Source organism: Lutra lutra, chromosome 2, assembly GCF_902655055.1.
Source record: "Lutra lutra chromosome 2, mLutLut1.2, whole genome shotgun sequence".
Lineage (NCBI taxonomy): Eukaryota > Metazoa > Chordata > Mammalia > Carnivora > Mustelidae > Lutra > Lutra lutra.
In genome coordinates, this window is record NC_062279.1 from 99389428 (window position 1) to 99414889 (window position 25462).

At 34.0% G+C, this 25462-nt stretch overlaps 2 protein-coding genes and 1 non-coding gene across 3 annotated transcripts in view; 1 reads left to right on the plus strand and 2 right to left on the minus strand.

The window, feature by feature from the left end:
* STPG2 (sperm tail PG-rich repeat containing 2) overlaps window positions 1-25462 on the minus strand; it is a 578171-nt gene that overhangs the window by 394780 nt on the left and 157929 nt on the right. The window contains exons 9-10 of the mRNA XM_047718028.1: window positions 23191-23351; window positions 9862-9954 (exon numbers count right to left, since the gene is read on the minus strand). Of these exons, the coding sequence (XP_047573984.1) occupies window positions 9862-9954; window positions 23191-23351 (254 nt within the window). The remainder of the gene's footprint in view (window positions 1-9861; window positions 9955-23190; window positions 23352-25462) is intronic.
* Window positions 8740-9293, minus strand: LOC125093193 (ATP synthase F(0) complex subunit C1, mitochondrial-like). Its single transcript, XM_047718029.1, has one exon. The coding sequence runs from the start codon at window positions 9246-9248 to the stop codon at window positions 8835-8837; it is 414 nt and encodes a 137-aa protein (XP_047573985.1). The 5' UTR covers window positions 9249-9293; the 3' UTR covers window positions 8740-8834.
* Window positions 21081-21185, plus strand: LOC125094599 (U6 spliceosomal RNA). The gene has a single exon (XR_007125608.1). It is a non-coding gene; the product is annotated as a U6 spliceosomal RNA (small nuclear RNA).

Sequence of the window (25462 nt, forward strand, 5' to 3'; positions counted from 1 at the left end):
ATAAAATGTGAGGAATACAGCTAAGCAGTATATGAAGGAAATTTATTACCTTAAAAATATATATAATCAAAAAGTAGCTAAAAATCACTGACCTACTATTTCAAGACACTAGAAAAAGAAAAATCAAACTGAAGAAAAACACAAAGAAAAATTATAATCAATGAAATAGAAAATATAGAACAGAGAAAATCAACAAAGTCAAAAGTTTTCTTTTAAAAAAGATCATAAATACTGATAAATTTCTAGTAAGATTGATTACAGAGAAAAGGAAGGAAGGAAGGAAAGGTAGGGAAAACACGGGGGAAAGGAAGGGACCTCACAATAAATTATAGACAAAAAAGACAGGAATATTATGATTAAACAAATATATTTGCCAATTTGGAAGAAATGGATATATTCTCTAAAAGTTGAATAAAAGCAGACAAAAGAAGAATTACAAAATACAAATAGTCCAATACATATTAAAGTGTATAAAAATCAGTTTTATTATTATTTAGGCACGTCAGGGTGAACAGATTGAGAGATGACTGCCATTGAAAAAAAAGTTTGTTTAAAATTTATTATACTCACAGATCACAGTGTCATGGGGGGTCACACAGAGAAGCACCAAGATTGGTGGAGAGACAGAAAGGAAAAAATATGGATGAGAGCCTTCACTGTGGTTTCCACAGGAAGAAACAGTGAAGCAGGGTATGCAAGTTCAGGATTGGCTAATTTGAGTACTTTCAGCAGGCTCTACAACACAGTGGGCTGTTCCTTATCTTGTTACCTGTCCTTGGAATGATTAAAGCTGGAGAATAATGGCCCCTAGTATGAGAATGCCACAGATTAAGTGGCTGATGGTGAGCTCTGGATTAGTTCATTTGCATAAGAAAGGAACACTTTCAGGAGAATCATTTTCTATCTCCAGTAATTGGCTGATTGTGGAAGGGGCAGTCTCTTCAAAGTCAACAAGACCCCAGATGCCAAATAATCAGAAACACATGTTTAATAGATAAGGAAATTAAATCCGTTCTTTAAAACCCTCCCACAAGTAAAATCTCAGGTCTAGAAGGCTTTAACAATGAATCTTTACAAACATTTAAGGACGAATAAATCAATCTTGCAAAAAATAAATATACTCTTTGAGAGAATAGGAGGAAAAAGAACACTTTACTCTCTTTTAAGGACACCATATAACCTTGACTTCAAAACCTTAAAAAAGTCATTACAAGGAAGGACCCATCATCTGTCTTCCCTGCCAATAATTCTATCACCAATACTGCCCTCCTTGGACTTAGAGAATGGCTTATTTCCTATTACAGTATTCAAGACATTACTACTGATCAAGAAACTTACTTCACAGGAAAAGAAATGTAGCATTGGTCTTGTCCTCACAGAATTCACTAGGTCTAACATACCCTCATCACTTAAAAGCAGCTGATCTAAAAGAACAATAGGAGGGCTTGCTGAAAACTCAATTAAGGTGCCCATTCAAAATGCAGGCTACTAGAATCTGGCTTATCCCAACGTATCTAGCTTAGGAGTTGCCTTCACAATTCTTTGCTCTGATGAAGATGGCATCCAACAGCACCTATTCTAGCTGCTTGCATATCAAACCCATTTTCTGAACTAATGAAGTTAGACAATTATATGAAAATGTGTATAGACTTTACAATATAACGGAAATATACAAAGTATCTAAGTGCACTGTGACCAACTCACTCTCCAGTGTGCCAGAAATCATTTGCCTAAAATCCTTCATTTGCATTAATGGGTCTATATTCAGAAAATTCATTTTAATGTGCTCTCCTTCACCAATGGTTGGGTGAATGATATGATACCAACAAGCAAACTAACCAAGAAAAAAAATAAACTCTAAAAATTATACAAAAATCAAAACACGTTCTATATATATTCCAGCGAGCAATTATTTAAAAAGATTGAAGGTAATATAGGTTTTAGTCAGAATAACTTTGATTCTTGTGAAATAATTCAGCTGAAACCCATTTCTAATATATTTTTACTATCTTCAGGGTCCCAAAGGTTTGATTTGTCTTTTGAGCTCCTGAGACTCTAGCACCAACTGTGTTATGCCTCCTCTTTAGAGGGCTGAATCACAGCAACAAAATGTCTCTCCAACCTTACAAGTTTCAGTAATTCCACCTATTCCCTTTATTCCTCAAGGTCTAAATATGGTGGCACTAATGCCTGTGTTACTATTTCCAAGATACTTTAGTGTTCCCTCTTTGCCTTTTCAGTTCTCTAATATACATGATTCCGTATATTATCTGTCTCAAAATAACTAGTGTGGTTCTATGTCCTGGCTAGAGTCTGACTGATAGAGCCCTTCTCTACCATTATAACTTTCTCTCTTTTTTTTCAAGATTTTATTTATTTGAGAGACAGAAAGAGCATGGGGGTTGGGGCAGAGCAGAGAGAGAAGGGAGAGACAGACTCGCCACTGAGCAGGGAGCCCGACATAGGACTTTACCTCAGGACCCCGAGATCATGACCTGAGCCAAAGGCAGACACTTAACTGAGTCACCCTGGTGCCCCAACCGTTGTAACTTTCTATTTGCAGTGACCACCCAATATGCGGAAGGATAGTGTTACTCTAGCACCCTCCCAGGATCTCAAATATTAAGTGGAATTCATACTTTATCATCTCTGGAATTTCTTAACTTCAGTCTCCATTTATCCACCACTACTACCCAGCCCCCAAGCTTACCAGAGTTCACTCACAACATGGGAGAGCATGACACAAGCTTCACACTCAAATATCAATTCCCTTGCTCTGCTAACTTTCTCTATTCTTATATAAACTTCCAATCCAGGAGAGGTTCTCTCTTCCAATATAGCAGGAAATTTCCCTTATCTTCAATTTCCCTATCCTCATTCCTCTAGTAAGATCCTTGTATTTCAGCCATCACCATGAGGAAAACATGCCCCAGCTATCCTGCTGATTCCAAGAGCCACCTCAGCCAAATGGCAGCATAAGGCAGACTTTCCCAAGAAAACCTGCTGCCTGAGGTAAACTTCTCTAGTTGAGTTGCAAACCTGCAAGTAATTAATACTTTCTGTTTGACACTACTAAGTTTTGAGTCTATTATTCAGAAATAGCTAATTAAATACAGAATTTGGATCTGTTAGTCAACCTCTACTTCTAGAATACTTAAAAGAAAGTGGAAATTAGAAAACACTGTTCATGCTTTTCAAGGCTCTATTATAAAGCCATGGACCTCACAATTATTATCTCTGAAATGAGCTTCAAGAAATGTTACCCAAGTCAAAAATTGAACATTTATTCTTTTTGTGTCTTTGCATTCCTGACATAGCATACCATGCAAGACAGAGGGTGCCTCTGGTTGAAGAAGGTGAATGTCACAAACAAGTGTTAAAAAGAAAAAGACATTACCATATTTCAATACATGCTCCTCATTAATATTATGGAATGATGAAAAGAGAGTACAGGCTTTGGAATGGAACTGACTTAACTTTGAACCATAATCTTGCCATTTACAATTTTTGTAGTTAAGTTACTCATAGCTTACTAACAAAATGAAATAAGTGTTATAAATAATAATACACTTATTTCTTACTATGATCCTATCAGGTTATCCATATTTAATTTACCATTCTTACTTAATATTTGAGGAAACAGATTTAAAGAAGTTGCCTAAACTCAGGCATCTAGGAGGTGGAGTAGAAATAAAAAATCCATTTATTTACAAATCAAAACTACAATGAGAAAGGCTAAAATCAACAACACAAGAAAAATCAGGTGTTGGTGAGGATATGGAGAAAGGGGAACCCTCTTACACTGTTGGTGGGAATGCAAACTAGTGCAGCCACTCTGAAGAACAGTATGGAGTTTCCTCAAAAAGTTAAAAATAGAACTACCCTATAATCCAGCAATTGTACTACTAGATATTTACCCAAAGATTACAAAAATACTAAAATTCCAAGGGGTACATGCACCCCGTTGTTCATAGCAGCATTATCAACAATAGCCAAATTATGGAAAGAACCCAAATGTCCATCGACTGATCTATGAATAAAGATGCAGTATTTATATACAAGGGAATAGTACTCAGCCATCAAATAGAATGAAATCTTGCTATTTTCATCAATGCGGATGGAGCTAAAGAGTATTATGCTATGTGAAATAAGTCAGTCAGAGAAAGACAAATACCATATAATTTCACTCATATGCAGAATTTAAGAAACAAAACACATGAACATAGGGGGAAAAGAAAGGGGCAAACCAAGAAACAAACTCTTAACTATAGAGAACAAAATGATGGTTACTGGAGGGGAGGTGGAAGTGGGGGTAAAAACAGGTTAAACAAATGATGGGGATTAAGGAGAACCCTCATGATCAGCACCAGATATTGTACTTAAGTATTAAATCACTAACTTCTATGCCTGAAATTAATACCATACTACTGTATATTAACTAGCTGGAATTTAAATAAAAATTTGGGGGGGGAAGAAAACAATATTTCTCTGATTCCAAAGCTTTTGCACTTAAACTTTAACCTATTCAGGGATGATATTCAAAATATTTAACAACACAAATTAATATAAATTAAAATATAAATAAATATGTGTCAATATTTATTTTTAAAATTCCCTTCATTCTCAACTCTCTGTATTACAAGCCTGTTTATCAAGTAATAGGTGTTGTAGTACAAACTATTCAACAAATAAGCCTAATAAATTCAAGTCATTTCTTAATTTTTAGAAAATGTTTTTCTAATTTTTTTATTTTTTTAATGCCAACTGTAATTAAGCAAATGATACCCCTTTCTGAGATGTGAAGTGACCTAAGAAAGTATATCAAATTCTTCCAGTTACTTTCCCACTTAATTGATAGTCATTAACTTTTAGTCTCTCAGTAACTAGAGGAACGTTATTAACTTCAATATTGTTCATAATGCTGAATCTTCTATCAGTTTCTGCTAAAGAGAAATTGCATTTAAAAAAGGTTCTATTCCTTACAATAATGTCTGAGATACTCACAGTCTTATCTCTTTTGTTTTAAATCATAAAAATCATTTATTATACTGTCATAGTTATTTTCTGTCACCCTAATTCTTCAGTCCAGAGGAAAATAACACAAAAAGGGTAAATTCGATTGCTAGACGGCCTCAGTTTGAATTCTGACTTTGTCACTGAAACTTTAAATTCTGTGCCTTGATTTCATCATTTTTTCAAGATTGATTGATTGATTGATTGTTGATTTGAAAGAGAGCTACAGACAACATGCACACAAGTGGGGAAGGGGCAGAGAGAGAGGGAGAGGGATAATCCTCAAGCAGACTCCCTGCTGAGAGCAGAGCCCCATCGTGGGGTTCCATCCCAAGACCCTGAGATCATGAACCCAGGCAAAAGAAAAAGCTGGTCACTTAACTTAACCAAATGAGCCACCCGGGTGTTCTCCAGTTTCCTCATTTTTAAAAATGACCATAACTGTAGTATTCAAATGAGCTACTATGCATTTGGAATGGTACCTGGTACAGAATAAGCACCATAAAAGCATTAGCTCTTATTTTTATTAATAAAATTAATTTTGTTAATATGTGTGACAGATGTTTTATGATTTTTAACAATTCACATCATTAAATGAATATAAAATGTAACAGATTTTCAGGAGTGATTCCCCTAAAATACATTCAAAACCAAAGTGTCCAATACCAATTAATTCTCTCAAATCCTCTGGTGGGTAGGAAAGTTAGATTTATATGCATTTCACTTTTAACCTGCACAGCTTGCCCTTTGGAGTTTTAACTGTATTAATGAATCTTCTTTGAGACTACCCACTGTGGGAGAGCCTGAGGCTTTGTTTTATTCCCTGGAGGCCTTGGAGGCTATAAAAATTAAAATTCAATGTCATTTGGTTCGGCAAAGTTCCTCAGGGTAAAACTGAACTTCAGTGCTCTACTTTCCACTCTGGGCCCCTCCTTATTTTAGCCTTTAGCCTGTCTTCTCCTAACTTCTTCCTAATTCTTGGAAGCACTCGTGAATATATTTGTTTCTATCTAAAATTTTGGTTGTTTGCAGAGAATGGGTCAGTCCAGGTACCAGTAGATCATGCCATTCCAAATATATACTCATCATTAACTCTTGAGTACTATTTTTAGTTTTATTTTAAAATAATATATTCACAGTATAAATAAAAATCAAATCATATATGAGTCTAAAATGAACAGTAAAATTGTCCTCTTTGACCTCTCTCTAGTTCTATTCCCAGAAATAATTTAACATTAATTGGATTTCTTAGAGGGTTTTTTCTTTGTATTTACCATTACAAACTTAATATAAGGACTTATACTGTGATCTGTCAATATTTGATATCTCTTGACTCAGTGTACTATAAGAAATTTGACACATTTTACTGCATCCTAACCTATCACTTCTTGCTTTTATTGTTTTATTGATATTAAGTTTTCTAATATTTATATTTTTATATTATAACTAAGCTCTCTGCAATTTGTATAGCTTGATCTAAAACCACTCAGTATTAAAACAGAAATTCAAATATCATGGTTATTCCTTATCAAACCAAATCGTGTGGCCAGACACATACAGAAGTAAATGAAATTCTGCCACCAAATCCATGACTGCTCAAGAATGACGCATAAATGAGCTAAAAATAGCTTCTTTATTAATTTGTTTTCATTTTACTTCATCCATGAAATGCTCAGTTTCTATTCTTCTCTAGGGGTATATCATCAGTCTCTCATTTCTCTTTTAATATTTTCCTGGAGCATCTTTACATATGGAAATGTAGAAGTACAAAACTTTCTGAGCTCTTGTATGCCAGAAAATTATTCTCTTGACTCATTTAATTGGATTTATATTGGGTAAAGGCAGAATTCTATATCCAAATTTATTTCCTCTTGGAAATTCAAGAAAGTGTTATTCCATTATCTCCTAGTTCTGAAATATTGCTAATGCTTCTGGGAAAGTGTTGGATATCAATATGTTTCTCATTCCTTTGTAGGTGACCCAGTTCCTTTTCTCTGTGGAAGCTTCAAGGGTATTTTAATTCTAGTCTTCTGAAAATGCAAAACAATGTGAAAGGGATTTATGTCTTTTAAAATTCATCCTCCTTGGTATGTTGAGTTCTTCTAACTGAAGACTTCTGTCTTTATTTAGTTCATGATAATTTAACATTTTTTATATCAAATACTCCTAACTACTATCTTAGCATTCCATTTATGAAATGCCTAATAAACAGATGTTTGGCTTGTTTCTAGCCTCCATTTATCATATCTTTAATCTCTTTGTTCTTTTATATTAAACTAATGCTATGTTGTAGTTTAAAAAAAAAAAAATTTCATTGGGACCATGTAAAAGGAAGAAGGATGTATGTATATGTCCTTCATATGAAACCAGAAGCCTGAGTTTTTAAATATTTTTATGTGAATCATATAAATGTTGAAAATCAATCTATATACCCTTAAAATATAGGAGGTAAATTTTCTAATATTTTTATTTTATGTGAAAATTATAAAATTAATTCCATTATTTCAAAAGTTTAAGATTAATTTTGATCTGGGATCAATAATTTGGATTTCTCATGCTATATATATTATACACCTATATGTTTGAAGAGTATCTTTTGTGCAGAAGAGTTTCTAAAACCAAAGTATTCCATGTGATTAAACTATTTTGCTTCTTGGGTAAGCAAAGTCCCACCCAATACTTTAAATTGCAAGTGTTTCATGTCAAAAAAAAAAAAAAAATACTAAAAAAGGAGGTTCCAGATCCAGTGAGAGACCAAGTTAAAAGAGAAAAATGTAAATTAAGTAAAAGCAATTGGTAAAGTAACTCATCTTTCTTTAGGGCACATCACCATCTTATTTCACTACAAACATTAAGCACATACATATGCATTCCTATGGGCATCTTCAGAGACTTGCATTTTTTTTCTAGTAGCTACAATATTACAATAGAAACAACTATGATTCCACTAGATATTCTTATGTTTAAAACCTTTATACTAGTAATAAATTACTTCTGACATACTTCACAGTGGATCCTAATTTGTATACTGACTCACTTGAGAAACAACACAACCATAAAATTCCTCAAGATAAAGAAATTATCTATTTAAACAATGCATTTTTTAAAAAAACCACAGTTATTTAACAATTATGAGAATCTCTTACATGTCAAGAACACTGCTGGATGATTTTAACTATCTTTGAATTTATAGCTACAAAAAAAAAAAAAAGTCATAGAACCTGGTGCTAATTCTGATCCCATCAACCAATGTCTTAGAAAAAAATAAGATTCAATAAACTGATAGGTCAGAAAAAAATAAGCCCATTTCTGATGGCTCTCACCAAATTAATTCCTATGATTTCTGAGACATTCACAGCTATATTAATTTCACTAACATTGTATTTATCCTTTCTTTAAATTAGTTCTTCCTAATTTTATACCAGTTACTTCACCATGAAAATATCATAAATCAACTCTTGGCATTGTGCATCTATTAGAATTTTATTTCAGCAACCAATGCTACTTCTCAAGTTAATGGCTACACTGTAAAACCTGGTTAATGATCCTGTTTTGATATGTTATTAATAATATCTTATTAATTTCCTATTATTAATTTCAGCCCAATTTCTATAAAAATTCATTTTAACAATACCTACCTGTACATGGAAGTCTAACTTTTTAACTGTAAATTTCAAATTGATCTTTTAGTAAATTTATTTTTTTTTTTTTTTTTTTTTTTTAGAGAAATGTTGTGTTTAATGGTAAAGCTTAGCACACTCCAGCACCAGCATGGCCTGAAGTCGAAGCAGCAGGGGCGGGTAGGTGACCCTCATGGAACCTCACATGGCGAAGAGGATGAGGAAGGCGACCATCAAACAGAAGAGCTCCATGGCCTCAGACAGGGCAAAGCCCAGAATGGCATAGGAGAAGAGCTGCTGCTTCAGAGACGGGTTCCTGGCATAGCCAATGATCAAGCTGCCAAACACTGTTCCAATGCCAGCCCCTGAACCAGCCACACCAACTGTGGCAGCCCCAGCGCCAATAAACTTGGCTGCTGTGTCAATGTCCCGGGAGACAACACTGGTCTGGAACTCCCGTCGGGCCACCTGGAGCACGGAGTTGCTGCTGTAGGATGGCTGTTTAGCTGGGATCTCTGGCCTACTCAAGAGGGAGGCAGACACAGGCCTGATTAGATCCCTGGTACAACAGCGAATCAGAGCCGGAGAAATGAGTAGTGCCCCAGTGGTCTGCATTTTCTCAGTCTCCCGGCTTTAGCTCTAGGTCTCAGCGCTCAGCTCCCCCACCCACGTGTCCCGGTAGTAGTAAATTTATTCTTAATGAATAAGTATTCACTTTTAAATGTCATCTGCTTTACTTATCTCAACTTATTCAATATTAGGTATTTATAAAAAATGGAAATTTAGTTAGAAAAATTCATATCAATAGTTTAAAATACAGATTAACGTGAATTAAAGAAAGGCACTCAATGAAGAGACTTAGGTTGCAAGACAGATTCAAACTGAAAAGAAAAAATTTACACTTATGAATAAACTGAGTTGAACCTAAAGTAAATCTTTCACTTTATATTCAAAATGATTATGATTTCCTATATGTCCTAAAAACAAATGTTCTCTAACCCTACAGAAGATCTTCCATACAATAGTCTGTCACAGAGCAATGATGGACTTCTGCTTAGCTTCAAAAATCTTGTTGAACTTTAAAAACATGGAAGTATCATGCTAGTCAAAGATCTTACAACAGCCTAACAGGTACCTCTCTCAAATCCTAATATACTGTTCATGTTATACAGTCTCCTCCATGATTTCTAGATTTCAAATAAATTTGGATATAGAGGAGTCTACTTACCATATCTGACAGTTTAGTAGATCTTTGTGTTCTTGACAAGAAAGCAGCATAGCAGTTAGTCAAGTTAGGTAGTTCATCAGAAATTCCACCAATCTGTGAATTCCAAAAAGCACAGGAAAAGAAGGGATAAAAAGAGTATATCATTTCTATTTATCAATTCAAGTGGCATAGTAAGTGATACATTTTCAAGAAAGTACATCAATGTTGCTCTATCATTAAATAGAGATAGACATATTCATTAAAAATTTTAAATATAGAAGTAAAAGACTTTAATAATTTCTTTACCTTGATGGATATAGAAGTAAAAGACTAAGTCAATGAGATGTAAAAATGAAAAAAGAGTTAATTATATGGAACTCAAGAAAAGTAGGATGGATCTACATACATTATTTAAACACATTAAGAGTGAGTTATTACCTATACTGTGATGTCAGATTCGGACATCAATTTTTGTTGTTTCATAACATATATGAATATAAGATATTTAGCCAATCATATAGCATTATTTGTTGGTACTCAATTACTAATATATAAAATAAAAACATATTAATAGTAATTATTTAAATTGATTATGTGGAAATCCTTTCATTAATAAATTTTCTAAGCAGAATGATCCACACTCTCTTGAATATTGTAATTCCTTACACACACTGAAGATGTAAATTAATAGCTACATGAAGCTGGTAATCTAAAATTTTAATTAGCAATTAATTAATCCTTGTGACATTATACTCTTTCTGATTCATCATACAATTTGGTCATTTGCATTCATTTAATATTTTAAACTCTATAACTAATAGTAACATTCTTTATGTATATAAAAGAAATGAGAATTTATTTTTCCATTTTTATACACTTCACTGTTTTTATTTCAGAATTTGACATTCATATTTAATAATTCAGAATTTGATACCTAGTAAAATAGATATTTGGATATGGATATGGATATTTTTCACTTTATGAAGAAAATTAATCTACTAAAATATCCATCCTTCACATACTGCATCTTTAAAACTATATGCCTCTCTACCCTAAATGCTGAAGCTGGTGCTTTTTCACTCTTCTAATATTATTCCTACCTAGTCACTCCAAAAAAAAAAAAAAAAAAACAACAGGTTTTAGCACTTTCAAAAACATAAAACTCAATCACATCTTGTAAAAGCCTTCAAATATAGAACATCTGAGCCAGCATTATTATTTTGTATGGTTTTATATTTATTGATGCAGAAAAAATAATTTACTTTTATAATAATTTTATTATCATGTACATGATATTAGAAATTATAGTATAGATAAATTCAAAAGCATTTTGCAATTTTTTTAAATATTTTATTTATTTATTTGAGAGAGAGAGAGAGAGTGTAACCACAAGTAGGGGAAAAGGGCAGGGGGAGAGGGAGAAACAGACTCTCTGCCAAGCAGGGAGCTGGATGCAGGACCCTTAGATCATGACCTGAGCCAAAGGCAGACACTTAACCAATTGAGCTATCCAGGTACCCATATCTTGCAATTTTACTATTTATGGGTAAAAGTTCAGAAAATGAATCAGTCATTAGATGACTTTGGCTTTAGAGGGAATAAGTTTGCAGAAGATCACATTTTTCCAAAAATAATTTAATCCAGATAAATTATAAGAAAATCTTATTTTTAAAGGCCCCATTCAGTTGTGAATGCTTTTAATGTTGGTTAGACAGCATATACAAGAGGGGTTATGGTTCTAAAGAGGGTAGAACCTCTGAAAGATAAGCTATCACTCTGTAGGTGCTTTCTCTCAGTGGCTTTTACTCATAACAGGTAACAGAGAAAGACTTTTGGGTTTTGATCTGGCAGAGGTTGCTGTTAAAGAACTGAGAAAAAGCTCATTGTGGTCTTATTAAGCCAGAATAGCAAAATCACAGGTTTGAGGAGCCTCAAAACACATGATCTGTTTCCCCTTAAAGCTCTTTCCCAGGGGATAAGGGATGGGGTGATGCTAAAAATCTAAGCCAAGGGGCATCTGGGTGGCTCAGTGGGTTAAGCGTCTGCCTTCGGTTCAGGTCATGATCCCGAGGTCCTGTGATAGAACCCCACAAAGGGGTACCTGCTTCTCCCTCTCCCTGCAGCTCCCCCAGCTTGTGTGCTTTCTCTCTCTCTCTCTCTGCCAAAAAAGAAGTCTAAGCCAAATCACAGGGGCATTAAATACTGAAGTTCAGAACCTGACAAAGAGGGATCTTGAAGACATCAGGCTTTGGGCTGAAATCCCTAAGAGGACTATACTTAAGAAAATGAACAAATCAGAGGTAAACTAAGCCCTAGAAAAAAATATAATTACTGTAATTCATGACTGGATTAAGGTGATCTCTGACTTTTATCTGCCTTGCAAAGGAAAGTATAAAATCTCTCTAGTAGATCGTGACACCATTTAAAGTCTATATTGCATGCAATATCTGGGATTTTATTAAAAATTAGTGGGCATGCTGAAAGACAGACATGCTTGATCGAAACTCAAGAAAAAAAAATAACAGAAAATAACAACAGACTCATAGGTGATCCAGATATTGGAGATAGTACATCGAATTTTAAAATAAGTATAATTAATGTGTTCAAGGAAACAGAAGAAAAAAATGAAAAAGGAGAATTAAAAACATGGAGAATTTCTCCTAAGAAGTGAAATTCTTGGAAAGAGTTAAATAGAATTCATTCTAGAACTAAAAAACAGAATATCTGAAATTGAAAACTTAGATCAATGTAATGGCATTTGAAACCCAGTTAAAAAAAAAAAAAAAAGATTAGTTAATTGAAAGATACCTTTGAAGGAAATATCTAAACTGAAGCACAGAGAGAATCCAAGATGGCAGAGGAATAGGAGACCTTAGTATCACCTTGTCCCAGGAATTAAGCTAGATAGCCCTCAAATCATTCCAAACACCTGTGATCAACCAGGGATCTAAGAAAAAAACAGCTGCAACTCTACAAATAGAAAAGCAACCAATTTCTGCAAGGTGGGAGGTGTGGAGAAGTGAATCTGAGGCTATATATGGGAAGATAAACTGTGAGGGGAGGGAGCCTATGGGAGCCAGCTACAGGAAAGTGATATAGCAGTGGAGTGTAAAATCAGAGCTTTTAGAAGTCTGCTCCACTGAGGAATGTCCCTGCCTGACAGATGGTCAGGTGGCAAAGAGGGGCAGAATCCTAGGTGGGATATTGTGGTCTCAGGATGCATGGGATCACTGGAAAAGCAGGGGTGCCTGAGTGTGGCAGGCATCAGAGTAGGGAAGCTGGCTATAATCAACGATCCCAGGAGTGGGTTCTCAGCTCGGTGTTGCCATAAGAACCATCCTATAGTAGGGCAACTGCCCTCCAAGCAGGAGCCCAACAAGCCATAGAACTGGCAAGATGCTCCTTCCTCCGTCAGGAGGAGCAGCTCAGATACACACTACAGGAGTCTGCAGGGATTGGAGACTCAAAGCGGGGTCACATGCCTGTGATATGAACATTCAGTCACAGGCTGAGTGAGCACAGAGAGCAGATGGAGATGAGGAAGACAGGAGTGATTAACTGCTGTTTCTTGAGGGTGCCCTGAGGAATGAGACCCAGAGCTTTTGGCTCTGAGGCTGGAGATGGGAAGCTGCCATTTTCATTCTTATCTTCTAAAGCAGAACAGAAAGCCTGCAAAGAACAAAAGCCACATAGATTAATCCAGAGCTGATTACTTACCCTGGCTCCTGGCAAGGGCAGTACAATTCCAACCAGGGCAAAGACACTTGAGAATCAGTGCAACAGGCACCTCCCCAGAATATTAGCACAAACATCCAGCCAAGACCAAGTTTATCAATCACTAAGAATTGTAAAACTTCAGCACCACAGAAATATAGCATAGAGAATTCCTAGTTTATGTCCTACAATTGTATAGTCTTTCAATTTTAATTTTTTTCTCTTTCCTTTTTCAATTTCTTATTTTATCCACTTTTTTAAATCTTTCTTAATTTTCATTTTTACAGTTACATTCTCTCCTTTCATTTTATTTTTGTATATATCTAAGTTTTACTTTCTTTATGATTTTGGGATGCAGACCAAAATATACCCAGAATGTAGAGTATGTCTCTGTTTTCTTCACCTTTCTCATCATATTCTCTCTTTTTTTCTTCTTCTTTTGTTTTGTTAAAGTCTTTTTTTCAAAGATTTTATTTATTTGACAGAGATCACAAGTAGGCAAAGAGGCAGGTAGAGAGAAAGAGGAGGAAGCAGGCTTCCTGCCAAGCAGAGAGCCCGATATGGGGCTCGATCCCAGGACCCTGGGATCATGACCTAAGCTGAAGACAGAGGCTTTAACCCACTGAGCCACCCAGGCACCCCTGTTAAAATCTTTTTTAATTTTTATCTTTACAGTTACAATCTATTCTTTCAATGTATTTAATTTTATTTCTGAACATATACAAGTTTTTTTTCCTTACAATTTTGAGATGTAGTTTCTTTTAACAAACCAACCAAAATATAGTCAAGATATAGTGTACTGCTCTGTTCTGTCTACCTGTCAGTTTATACTCCTTTTTTTTTTTTTTTGGTCTCTTAATTTTCATTTTTACACTTATATCCTATCCTTTCATTATATTTCATTTTATTTTTGTACATACATAAGTCTTTCTTTCTTTACAATATTGGGATCTAGTTTTCTAACAAACAGACCAAAATACACACAGGATCTTGTGTACTGCTCTATTCCGTTCACCTCTCTGATTATAATCTCTCTCTGTCCCTCTTTTTTTTTTTTCTCTTTAAATTTTGTTGGTGGTGGTGGTGGCGGTTTTTTCCTGGTTTCGGTCCCTTCTGATTTGTTTAGTGTATATTTTTCTGGAGTCGTGGTTGCCATTTTAGTATTTTGTTCTCTTGTTCACCCACTCTTCTCTGGACATAATGACAAGACATAAAAAGTCTCCTCAAAGAAGAACAAGAGGCAGTACTGATTGCCAGGGATATAATCAGTATGGACATAAGTAAGATGTCAGAACTAGAGTTCAGAACAACAATTATATATTAAAGATACTAGCTAGGCTTGAAGAAAACAAAGAGGACACTAGAGAATTCCTTTCTGGAGAAATAAAAGAATTAAAATCTAACCAAGTTGATATCAAAAAGGCTATTAATGAGACACAATTAAAAAATGGAGGCTCTAACTCCTAGGATAAATGAAGCAGAAGAGAGAATTAATGATATAAAAGACAAAATAATGGAGAATAAAGAAGCTGAGAAAACAAGGGATAAACAAACTGGTTCACGAGGGGAGAATCTGAGAGATAAGTGATACTATAAAGTGAAACAATACTAAAATAATTTCAATCCCTGAAGAAGAGGAAGGGGAAGGGGATAGGCAGAAGGTATCTAGGAGCAAATTATAGAAGAGAACTGCCCTAATCTGGGAGGGGAAAAATGCATTCAAGTCCAGGAGGCACAGAGAACCCCCCTCAAAATCAAAAAAAGTAGGTCAACAGTTCAACATATAATAGTGAAACTTGTAAATCTCAGACACAAAGAGAAAACCCTGCAATTGGCTTGGGATGAGAGGCCCTAATCTACAAGGGTAGAAACATTAAACTGGCAAGAGACCTATCCACAGAGACCTGGCAGGCCAGAGAGATCTGGCATGATATATTCAGGATACTAAGTGAAAAAATATATACAGTCAAGAATACTTTATCAGGCTAGGATGTCATTAAAATAGAAGGAGAGAAAAAAGCTTCCAGGACAAACAGAAACTAAAAGAATTTGTGATCATCAAACCAGCCCCACAAGAAATATTAAAAGAGATCCTTTAAGTAAGAGAGAGCCCAAAAGTAACACAGACTAGAAAGGAACAGAGACAATATACAGTAACAGACACTTTACAGGCAATAAAATGGCACTAAATTCATATCTTTCAGTAGTTACTCTGAATGTAATTGTGTTAAATGCCCCAATCAAAAGACACAGGATATCAGACTGGATAAAAAAGCAAGACCCATAGATATGCTGTCAAGAGATTCATTATAGACCCAAAGACAACTCCAGATTGAAACTGAGGGAGTGGAAAACCATTTATCATCCTAATGGACATCAAAAGAGCTGGGATGGCAATCCTTATATCAGACAAAATAGATTTTAAACTAAAGACCATAATAAGAGATGAGGAAGGATACTGTATCATAATTAAAGGGTCTATCCAACAGGAAGATCTAACACTTGTAAATATTTATGCCCTTAACATGGGAGCCACCAATTATATAAGCCAATTAACAAAATTAAAGAAACACATTGATAATAATACAATAATAGCAGGGGACTTTAACATCCCACTCACTACAATGGAGAGATCATCTAAGCAGAAGATCAAGGAAACAAGGGCTTTGAAAGACACACTAGACCAGATGGACTTTACAGAATTATTCAGAATAGTCTGTCCTAAGTAACAGAATACACATTCTTATTGAGTGCAAATGGAACATTCTCCAAATAGATCCTATACTGGGTCACAAATTGGGTCTCAACCAGTACCAAAAGACTGAGATCATTCTCTGCATATTTTCAGGCCACAATGTTTTAAAACTAGAACCCAATCACAAGAGGATATCTGGAAAGAACTCAAATACATGGAGGCTAAAGAGCATCCTACTAAAGAATGAATGGGTTAACCAGGAAAATAAAGAATTTTAAAAATTCATGGAAACAAATGAAAATGAAGCACTAACTGTTCAAAACCTTTGAGATGAGGTAAAAGTGGCCATAAGAGGGAAGTATACAGTAATACAAGCCTCTCTTAAGAAATGTCTCAAATATACAACCTAACCTTACACCTAAAGGAGCCGGAAAAAAATAGCAAATAAAGCCTAAACCCAACAAAAGAAGAGAAATAATAAATATTAGAGCAGGAATCAATGAAATAGAAACCAAAAGAACAGTATAACAGATCAACAAAACTAGGAGCTACTTCTTTGAAAGAATTAATAAGATTGGTAAACCCCTGACCAGACTTACCAAAAAGAAAAGAGAAAGGACTCAAATAAATAAAATCATGAATGAAAGAAGAGACATCACAACCAACACCAAAGAAAAACAATTTTAAGAATGTATTAACCAAGAGGATGCCTGGGTGGCTCAGTCGGTTAAGCCACTGCTTTCGGCTCAGGCCATGATCTCAGGGTCCTGAGATCGAGTACCGCATCGGGCTCCTTGCTCCGCAGAGAGCCTGCTTCTCTCTCTGCCTTTGCCAGCCACTCTGCCCGCTCGCTCACTCGCACACTCTCTCTCTCCCTCTCTGACAAATAAATAAATAAAATCTTTAAAAAAAAAAAAATATATATATATATATATATATTAACCAAAGACAAAAAGAATCTATACTCTGAAAACTATAAAACACTCATGAAAGAAATTGTGGAACACAAAAAGAAATGGAAAAGTGTTCATGCTCATGGGGATTGGAAGAATAAATATTGCTAAGATGTCTATGCTACCTACAGCAATCTATACATTCAGTGCAATCCCTATCAAAGTACCATCAATTTTTTTCACAGAGCTGGAACAAATCATCCTAAAATTTGTATAGAACCAGAAAAAAACCCCAAATAGCCAAAGGAATGTTGAAAAAGAAAACCAAAGCTGGCAGCATCACAATTCTAGACTTTGAGCTCTATTACAAAGCTGTAATCATCAAGATAGTATGGCACAAAACAGACACACAGATCAATGGAACAGAATAGAGAATCCATAAATGTACCTTCAACTCTATGGCCAACTAATCTTTGACTAAGCAGGAAAAAATATCCAATGGAAAAAAAGAACAATCTCTTCAATAAGCAGTTTTGGGACAATTGGACAGCCACACACAGAAAAATAAAATTGGACCACTTTCTCACACCATACATAAAAATGGACTCAAAATGGATGAAAGACCAAATGTGAGACAGGAATCCATCAAAATCCTAGAGGCAACAACCTCTGTGGCCTCAATTGTAGCAACTTCTTGCTAGACAAAGCTCTAAAGTCAAGGGAAACAAACGCGAAAATAAACTATTGGGACTTCATCAAGATAAAAAGCTAAAATTAACAAGTCAGGAAATTATAGATATTAGTGAGGCTGAGGCAAACGGGAAACCCTCTTACACTGTTGGTGGGAATGCAAGTTGGTACATCCACTCTGGAAAACTGTACGGAGGTTCCTCAAAAAGTTAAAATAGAACTGCCTTGCAGCCCAGCAACTGCACTACTAGTTATTTACCCAAAGGATACAAACAAATTGATTTGAAGGGGTACATGCCCTCCAATGTTTATAGCAGCAATGTCCACAATAGCCAAATTATGGAAAGAACCCAGATGTCCACCAACAGATGAATGGGTAAAGAAGATGAGGTGTATATATGCAATGGAATATTACCAAGCCATCAGAAAGGATGAATACTTATCATTTATATTGATGTGACTGGAACTAGAGGATATTATGTTAAGCAAAATAAGTCAAAAAAGAAACACAAATACCATATGATTTCATTCATAAGTGGAATTTAAGAAACAAAACAGATGAACACAGAGAGAGGGAAGGAAAACTAAAATAAGATGAAAATAGAAAGGGAAGCAAACCATAAGAAACTCTTGATAATAGAGAATAAACAAAGGGTTGCTGGTGGGAAGTGGGTGGTTGGATGGGGTAATTGAATGACGGACATCAAGAAGGGCACATAATGTAATGAACATTGTGTATTATATAAGACAGCTGAATCATTGACCTCTACTTCTGAAACCAATAATAAATTAACTGTAAATTGAATTTAAATAAAAAATAAAATAAACTGAAGCACAAAGAAAAAAAAGAGAACATGATACATAGGGATTATAAGAGATGTTTGAGGCATAGTAAATAGATGTAACATATCTATTTATTAGTCCCCAAAAGATAGGAAAGAATGGGACAGAAGAAATATATGAATACATAATAGTAAAAATTATTTAAATCTGATGAAAGGCATCAACCCAGAGGCTCTGCAAACCACAGGCAAATAAATAGAACCACAGAGAACCACAGTTTTGACACATTGAAGAAAAAGACAAAAAAAAAAAAAGTTGCCTTCAGAGGAGAAACAATAAACTTAACAATGTACTTCTCAATGGAAATAACAAAAGGCCTAAAACAATAAAATAACATCCTTGCAGTGCTGAAAGAAAATAAATACGAACCTACAAATCCAATCCCCCAAATTAAAAATGACAAAGACATTTTCAGACAAAACTACAATAATTCATCATCAACAGACCTTAACCAAAAGAAGTACTACAGGGAGTTTTTCAGGCAGAAGAAAAACGATTTGATACAGAAACCCAGAAATGCAAAAAGAAACAAAATACAAAAGAGAAGGTAAATGTTTTGGTAAATATGAAGAAATAGCCCTTTTACGAAGATGGCGCCGAAAGCTAAGAAGGAAGCCCCTGCCCCTCCCAAAGCCGAAGCCAAAGCAAAGGCTTTGAAGGCCAAGAAAGCAGTGCTGAAAGGCGTCCACAGTCACAAAAAAAAAGAAGATCCGCACATCACCTACGTTCCGACGACCCAAGACTCTGCGTCTCCGAAGGCAGCCCAAATACCCTCAAAAGAGCGCCCCCAGGAGAAACAAGCTTGATCACTATGCCATCATCAAGTTCCCCCTGACTACTGAGTCAGCCATGAAGAAAAGAGAAGACAAAAACACATTGTGGATGTCAAGGCCAACAAGCACCAGATCAAACAGGCTGTGAAGAAGCTCTATGACATTGATGTAGCCAAGGTCAACACCTTAATCAGGCCTGATGGAGAGAAGAAGGCATACGTTCGGCTGGCCCCTGACTATGATGCTTTGGATGTTGCCAACAAAATTGGGATCATCTAAACTGAGTCCAGCTGGCTAAATCTAAATACAGTTTTTTCATGATAAAAAAAAAAAAAAAAATATATATATATATATATATATATATATATGAAGAAATATTGACTATAAAAACAATAATATTCAAAGGCTTCATAATATACATAAACTTAAGGTGTATAACAAAAATTAACAAAATAGGAGGTACCAAAATGGAACTAAAATATTTTAAGTTCACATTTTGAGAAAGTGGTAAAAGTAATCCTTTTTATTAAACTACAAAAAATACAGGATACATATTGTAATTTTGGTGGTTACTACTAAAACACTATAAGACAATACATAACTAAAATTTTTATAGAAATAGATAAAATAGAATAATATAAAATACCTTACTAATTCAAAGAATAAGGTGAGGTAAGAAAAAATGCTAAAACAAAGAAGTCAATAAAATATATGAAACAATATGGTTTCTGTACACACAAATGTATCAGTAATCACACTAAATATAAATGGATTAATACTGCAATTCAACACAGTTTATCAGACTGGATTTTTAACTTAGGCATGTTTATTGTATCTTTCACTCTTGATTACAGTTTATCAAATTTTACATAAACTAAAAGAGGGTGGGTTAAACCTATGGGTAATTTTTAATTATCAACAATAATAACAAAAGTTATTAAGTTTTACTGTGTACCAGAAGCTATTTAAAGTATTTTAGATGTATTGACTCATTTAGTGTTCACAATAATGCTTCAAAGTGTGTACTATTATGATCTCCATCTTACCAAGGCACAGAGTTTAAATAACTTACACAAGGTCAGTGACAGAGCAAGAAAATATATTCAAGTACTCTGACATCAGAGATCACTCTCATAATCACTATGCTATGCTGTCTCATTATCTTCAGTGGAGAATAAAGATTATAATGAGGGCTTTGTAAAAATTGCTTGCAAGTTATAATTCTAATAATTCTTTTAAATTTAAATGTCCGGTTACTTAGAATAATGAACTTCTAGTACATATTAAATAAAATACAACAAAAATATACTAAAAAGCACTAATGTTCATGATGCATTTCAAATATACTTATATCATCACTTAAAATGGTTAAGATAGTAAATTTAGTGTTACACTGTTTTTACTACATTAGAATATATATACAAATAAAACAAAATTTTGTAAGAATTCATAGAAATCTTGCTGTGAAATTTTAATATTTGTTTAAATAAGGAAAACCTGTATTTTTCTTTTATGCCTACAAATCTTGAGCAACTCCCGAGGATTACAGATAATGATTTACAGCTGTTCTTCCATTACAATGAGATCTATTTCAGCTATATCTGAAGTTTTTAACTAATTTAAAGCACTAGAGTGATAACTTTGGCAGCACATATGCTAAAACTGGAACAACACAGAGAAGATTAGCACTCTGTGCAAAAATGATTTTAAAATTTAACTTCATTGCACAAGAATATTCTTACAGTACCACCATAAACATCTTAGGATTCAATTTCCTATAAACCATGTGTGTTCCACCTTTGGGTTGAAAATAATTTTCTCTGATAGGAAGGATAAATCCAATTCAGCATTTCAGTGGCTCTACTATCCCCATTTCATCTACCTCACCCCTACAGAGTTCTTTTTAGCTACTTTTTTTTTTTTGCCAAACAAAAATTATACAAACTAATTTTAATTTTCTGTAGTATTTTTTACAATAAGTTGTCCTTCACTTTAAGCTTCCTGGAGTACAGTTCTATGCTTCTCTTTCATATTCATTTATTCACTTACAATTTCCTGAGTGTCTACAATAGGACAGATACTATGTTTCCACTGTTTTGTACATGTTCTTTTATGATTTGACAACTATGTTCAAACTTCCCCAATGTTTAACTTCTATTTATATTCTGCCTATAAAATATCTATCTGCTCTATCTATATTTTTTACCCTTACTGTTAGCTACTTTTACTTTTCCATATGTACATTCTTCAAACTTTCTCAAATTCTTTAGGAGTAAGAATAAATAATAAATATATACACATATATTTCAATGTTCTTTTAAAAATGTCCTCTAAAAAGTTTAACGTGTAGCAAAACTTCATTGTCAAAATTTTACTCATGACTTCATCTTCCCGTCAACCCTTTTAGGCTAGTTTTATTGTTAGAGTCTCTGATCTTAAGAACATTTCTTATTTTCTATTGATCATTTTGAAATAGGGATTATCTAAGTTCCTTGTATATATCTAATAATGTCCATAATCTCTTCTTTGACAATTCTAAACTGTAAAATAACATGATCACTATTTACAAAAGATTCTTCCCTTCTATTTCATTAGTTCTCTTTATTTAGTCAAAATTAAGCTAAGACATGAGTTCCTTCCATACCTTTCTCTACCTTTTGTGAAAGTAAATTATCAGCAAATCAAAAACATATACAACATTCTGCTTTCAATAAACTGAGAAATCCAACAAAATATTTTACTATCTACTCATATAATTACCATCTTTGATACTCTGTTTTGAGATGCAGAAGTCCAAGAAAACAAAAAAATATATAAAAGATCAACCACTTGGAGAAAAGATATAAACTGTCATTCACAGGTGGCATAATTGTGCTTGAGGCAATTTTTTTAAAACTAATTATAAATTAGTAGAATTAACAATTTAATTTAGCAAGAAGTATGGATTATTGGTAAAGCAAATCTTTAATAAAGACTATTATATTTCTTTATACCAGTAGAAGAAAGTTAAACAATGAAACATTTAAAAGGTACCATTAGAACTAAAAAACATGAAAAGACTAAATACCAAGGAATAAATCTAATAAAGATGGATAAGACTGCTACACAAAAACTATAAAACCACAAAAATCATTTAAAGGGATCCTAAATTAACCTCAGAAAATAGTGGAGTAATTTTATTCTATTTTTTTTTTTTGTGGAGTAATTTTTAAGGAGGTAAATATTTAAAGAAATACATATGAGATCCTCAGAGAAATAAACTTGATTCATCTTTGAAAAGAAATTACAAACATAGTTATGAACGAAATTAATGTTTATTCTTATGCCATAAATTACCACATACAAATAATTTCAGTAATAGTATGGCTTGGAGCACCTGGGTGGCTCAGTCAGTTAAGCATCTGACTCTTAGTTTCAGCTCAGGTCCTGACCTCAGCGTCATGAGACTGAGCCCCATGTTGGGCTCCACACTCAGTGCAGAGTCTGCTTGTCCCTCTCCCTGTGCTCCTTCCTGTGCAACCCCATCTCTGGGTGTCTCTCTCAAATAAATAAGTAAAATCTTTAAAAATAATAATAATAATAGTATGGCTTAAAGTAATGAGGTATATATGTCACATGTGATTTTTTAAGCCCTAAGTCTTGGTATTAGATATAAATAATATTATATTAATATTAATTGAATTTAAATTTATTTATTTAAATTTATTTAAATTAATATGAATTTAACATTATATTAAATTACCTGATAATCAGCAGGACCAGGAGCAGTAAAAGCTTCTTCCTGAACCAGGAAGAGAGTCCGAGGAACAGAAGACCCAAATACACTTTTCTTTTGTTTCATCAAGCAGGTATCGGTAAAGTTGTTGATTATAGTATTGTTTAGGATATTATAAAACCCAGGACCTAAAGCCATGAGGAATATCATAGGTAAGAATAAAGATGCTTTTAATTTTTTTAAACTGAGTAACCTTAAATTGAGTAATTTTTTTAGAAAGAACTCTCATATATTGCTGGCAGGAACGTAAAATGGTATACGACACTTAGAGAAACAATTTGTCAGATTCTTATGAAGTTAAATATGTACTTAGAATATGACCCAGAAATTCAACTCCTAGGTATTTTCCCAAGAAAAATGAAAACAAGAGAAATAAGTCAATCAGAGAAAGACAACTATCATATGATCTCCCTGATATGAGGAAGTGGAGATGCAATGTGTGGGGTTTGGGGGGTAGGAAAAGAATAAATGAAACAAGATGGGATCAGGAGGAAGACAAACCATAAGAGACTCTTAATCTCACAAACAAATTGAGGGTTGCCGAGGGTGGGGGTGGAGGTGGGTAGGGAGAGGGTGGTTGCGTTATGGACATTGGGGAGGGTATGTGCTATGGTGAGTGCTGTGAAGTGTGTAAACCTGGCGATTTACAGACCTGTACCCCTGGGGCTAATAATACATTATATGTTAATACAAAAGAAAAAATTAATTAATTTATTTATTTATTTATAAAAAAAGAGAAATGAAAACAATCCAATGTCCATCAGCTGGTAAATTTTTAAAAAATGCGCTATATCCAAGCAATAGAATACTACTCAGCAATAAATAGGAAATATAAATGCAATAATAGGAATCAACCTCAAAAACATGATACCAAGTAGAAGAAGATAGACAAACACCTGAATAACATATGATTCTATTTATATGAAATTCCAGAAAATGCAACATCATAGTGACAGAGACAGTAGCCTGGAATGGGTGGAAAGTAAATGCAGAGGGGAATGAGAGAGCATCTTCTAAATGATGGAAATTTCCAAAATTTATTTGTAGTGGTGGTTACATATATTTACCAAAACTCACCAAACTATACACTTAAAATGAATTATTTTATTGTGTAAATTATATGTCAATAAAGAAGAGAGAGAGAGAGAAAGAGAGAGAAAGAAAGAAAGAAAGAAAGAAAGAAAGAAAGAAAGAAAGAGAGAGAAAGAAAAAGGAAGGCAGGCAGGCAGGCCAGCAAGCACAGTTATTTTATTTTTGCCTTTTACCTTTCAGGACATATTTATAACCTGGAATATTTTCTACAGTGGCAATCTGAATGAATAACAGTTTTTTCATTCAAAATCATAAAAATTTTCTATGCCATTGAAAAAAGTTTTATCAAAACATTAAAATATTTGAAACAAATATTTAGATTTTTGTATCTTTGTATATTTGTACATATGTTTTACAATTCAGTAATATTAAAAAATCAGTTTCAATGACCAGCAATACCCATAAAATGCAATATATATTTGAAAGAACACTTAATTTAGTTGTACTCATGTTATCAACTAATTCTAATAAATTAGCTCTACACCTAAATAATTATAAAACATAACTTCAATCTCATTTGTTTTTCTGGGCTGCAAGTTCCTTGTCTGAAGATACAGAAATTGACTATATCAGTGTTACTCAAAATGTGGTCTGTGGACTGTTGCTTGTCCAAGAACAATCCACAAGAAAAAGAGCTTATAATTAAATGTAAATTGACTATTTGGCTAAGCATTTTGTAGCTAGTCTTTCTCCATAAAGGAAGGATTGTGTTGATTTACATTTTGGTACAATCTTCTTTCTCATTGTAGGCAGGAAACAAACAGTTGACAAATGGGCACTTTGGTATGAGGCTAAATGTACTTTAGGTGCTTTCTGGACTAAAAGTGATCAAATCATCATACGTAATCAAATAGAAGGTTTTTCTCAAGGAAGCTACCCATAAACTCTTCCCAATTTTCAAATATTCCAGTTCTAATATCTATTTCTCAAAAATCTCTACCAAAAATTATCTTGTGCCAACTCTACAAAACCTAAATGCTAATATCTTTTTTCTGCAATCTTCAAACATTCCTCCACTTGTAATGTTTAGAAGAGAAGGTAAATAGAAAGTGTAATGAAAACTATTTGGACCACCATTTAAGGTATTTAAAAGACAAGTATCTGAGATCTGTCTCTCTTCTGGCAGGAGAAGACAACAGAAGACATT

What these genes read in the sequence shown, in the direction of transcription:
- LOC125093193 (XM_047718029.1), bottom strand. Translation starts at nt 9,248, where the DNA reads ATGCAGACCACTGGGGCACTACTCATTTCTCCGGCTCTGATTCGCTGT.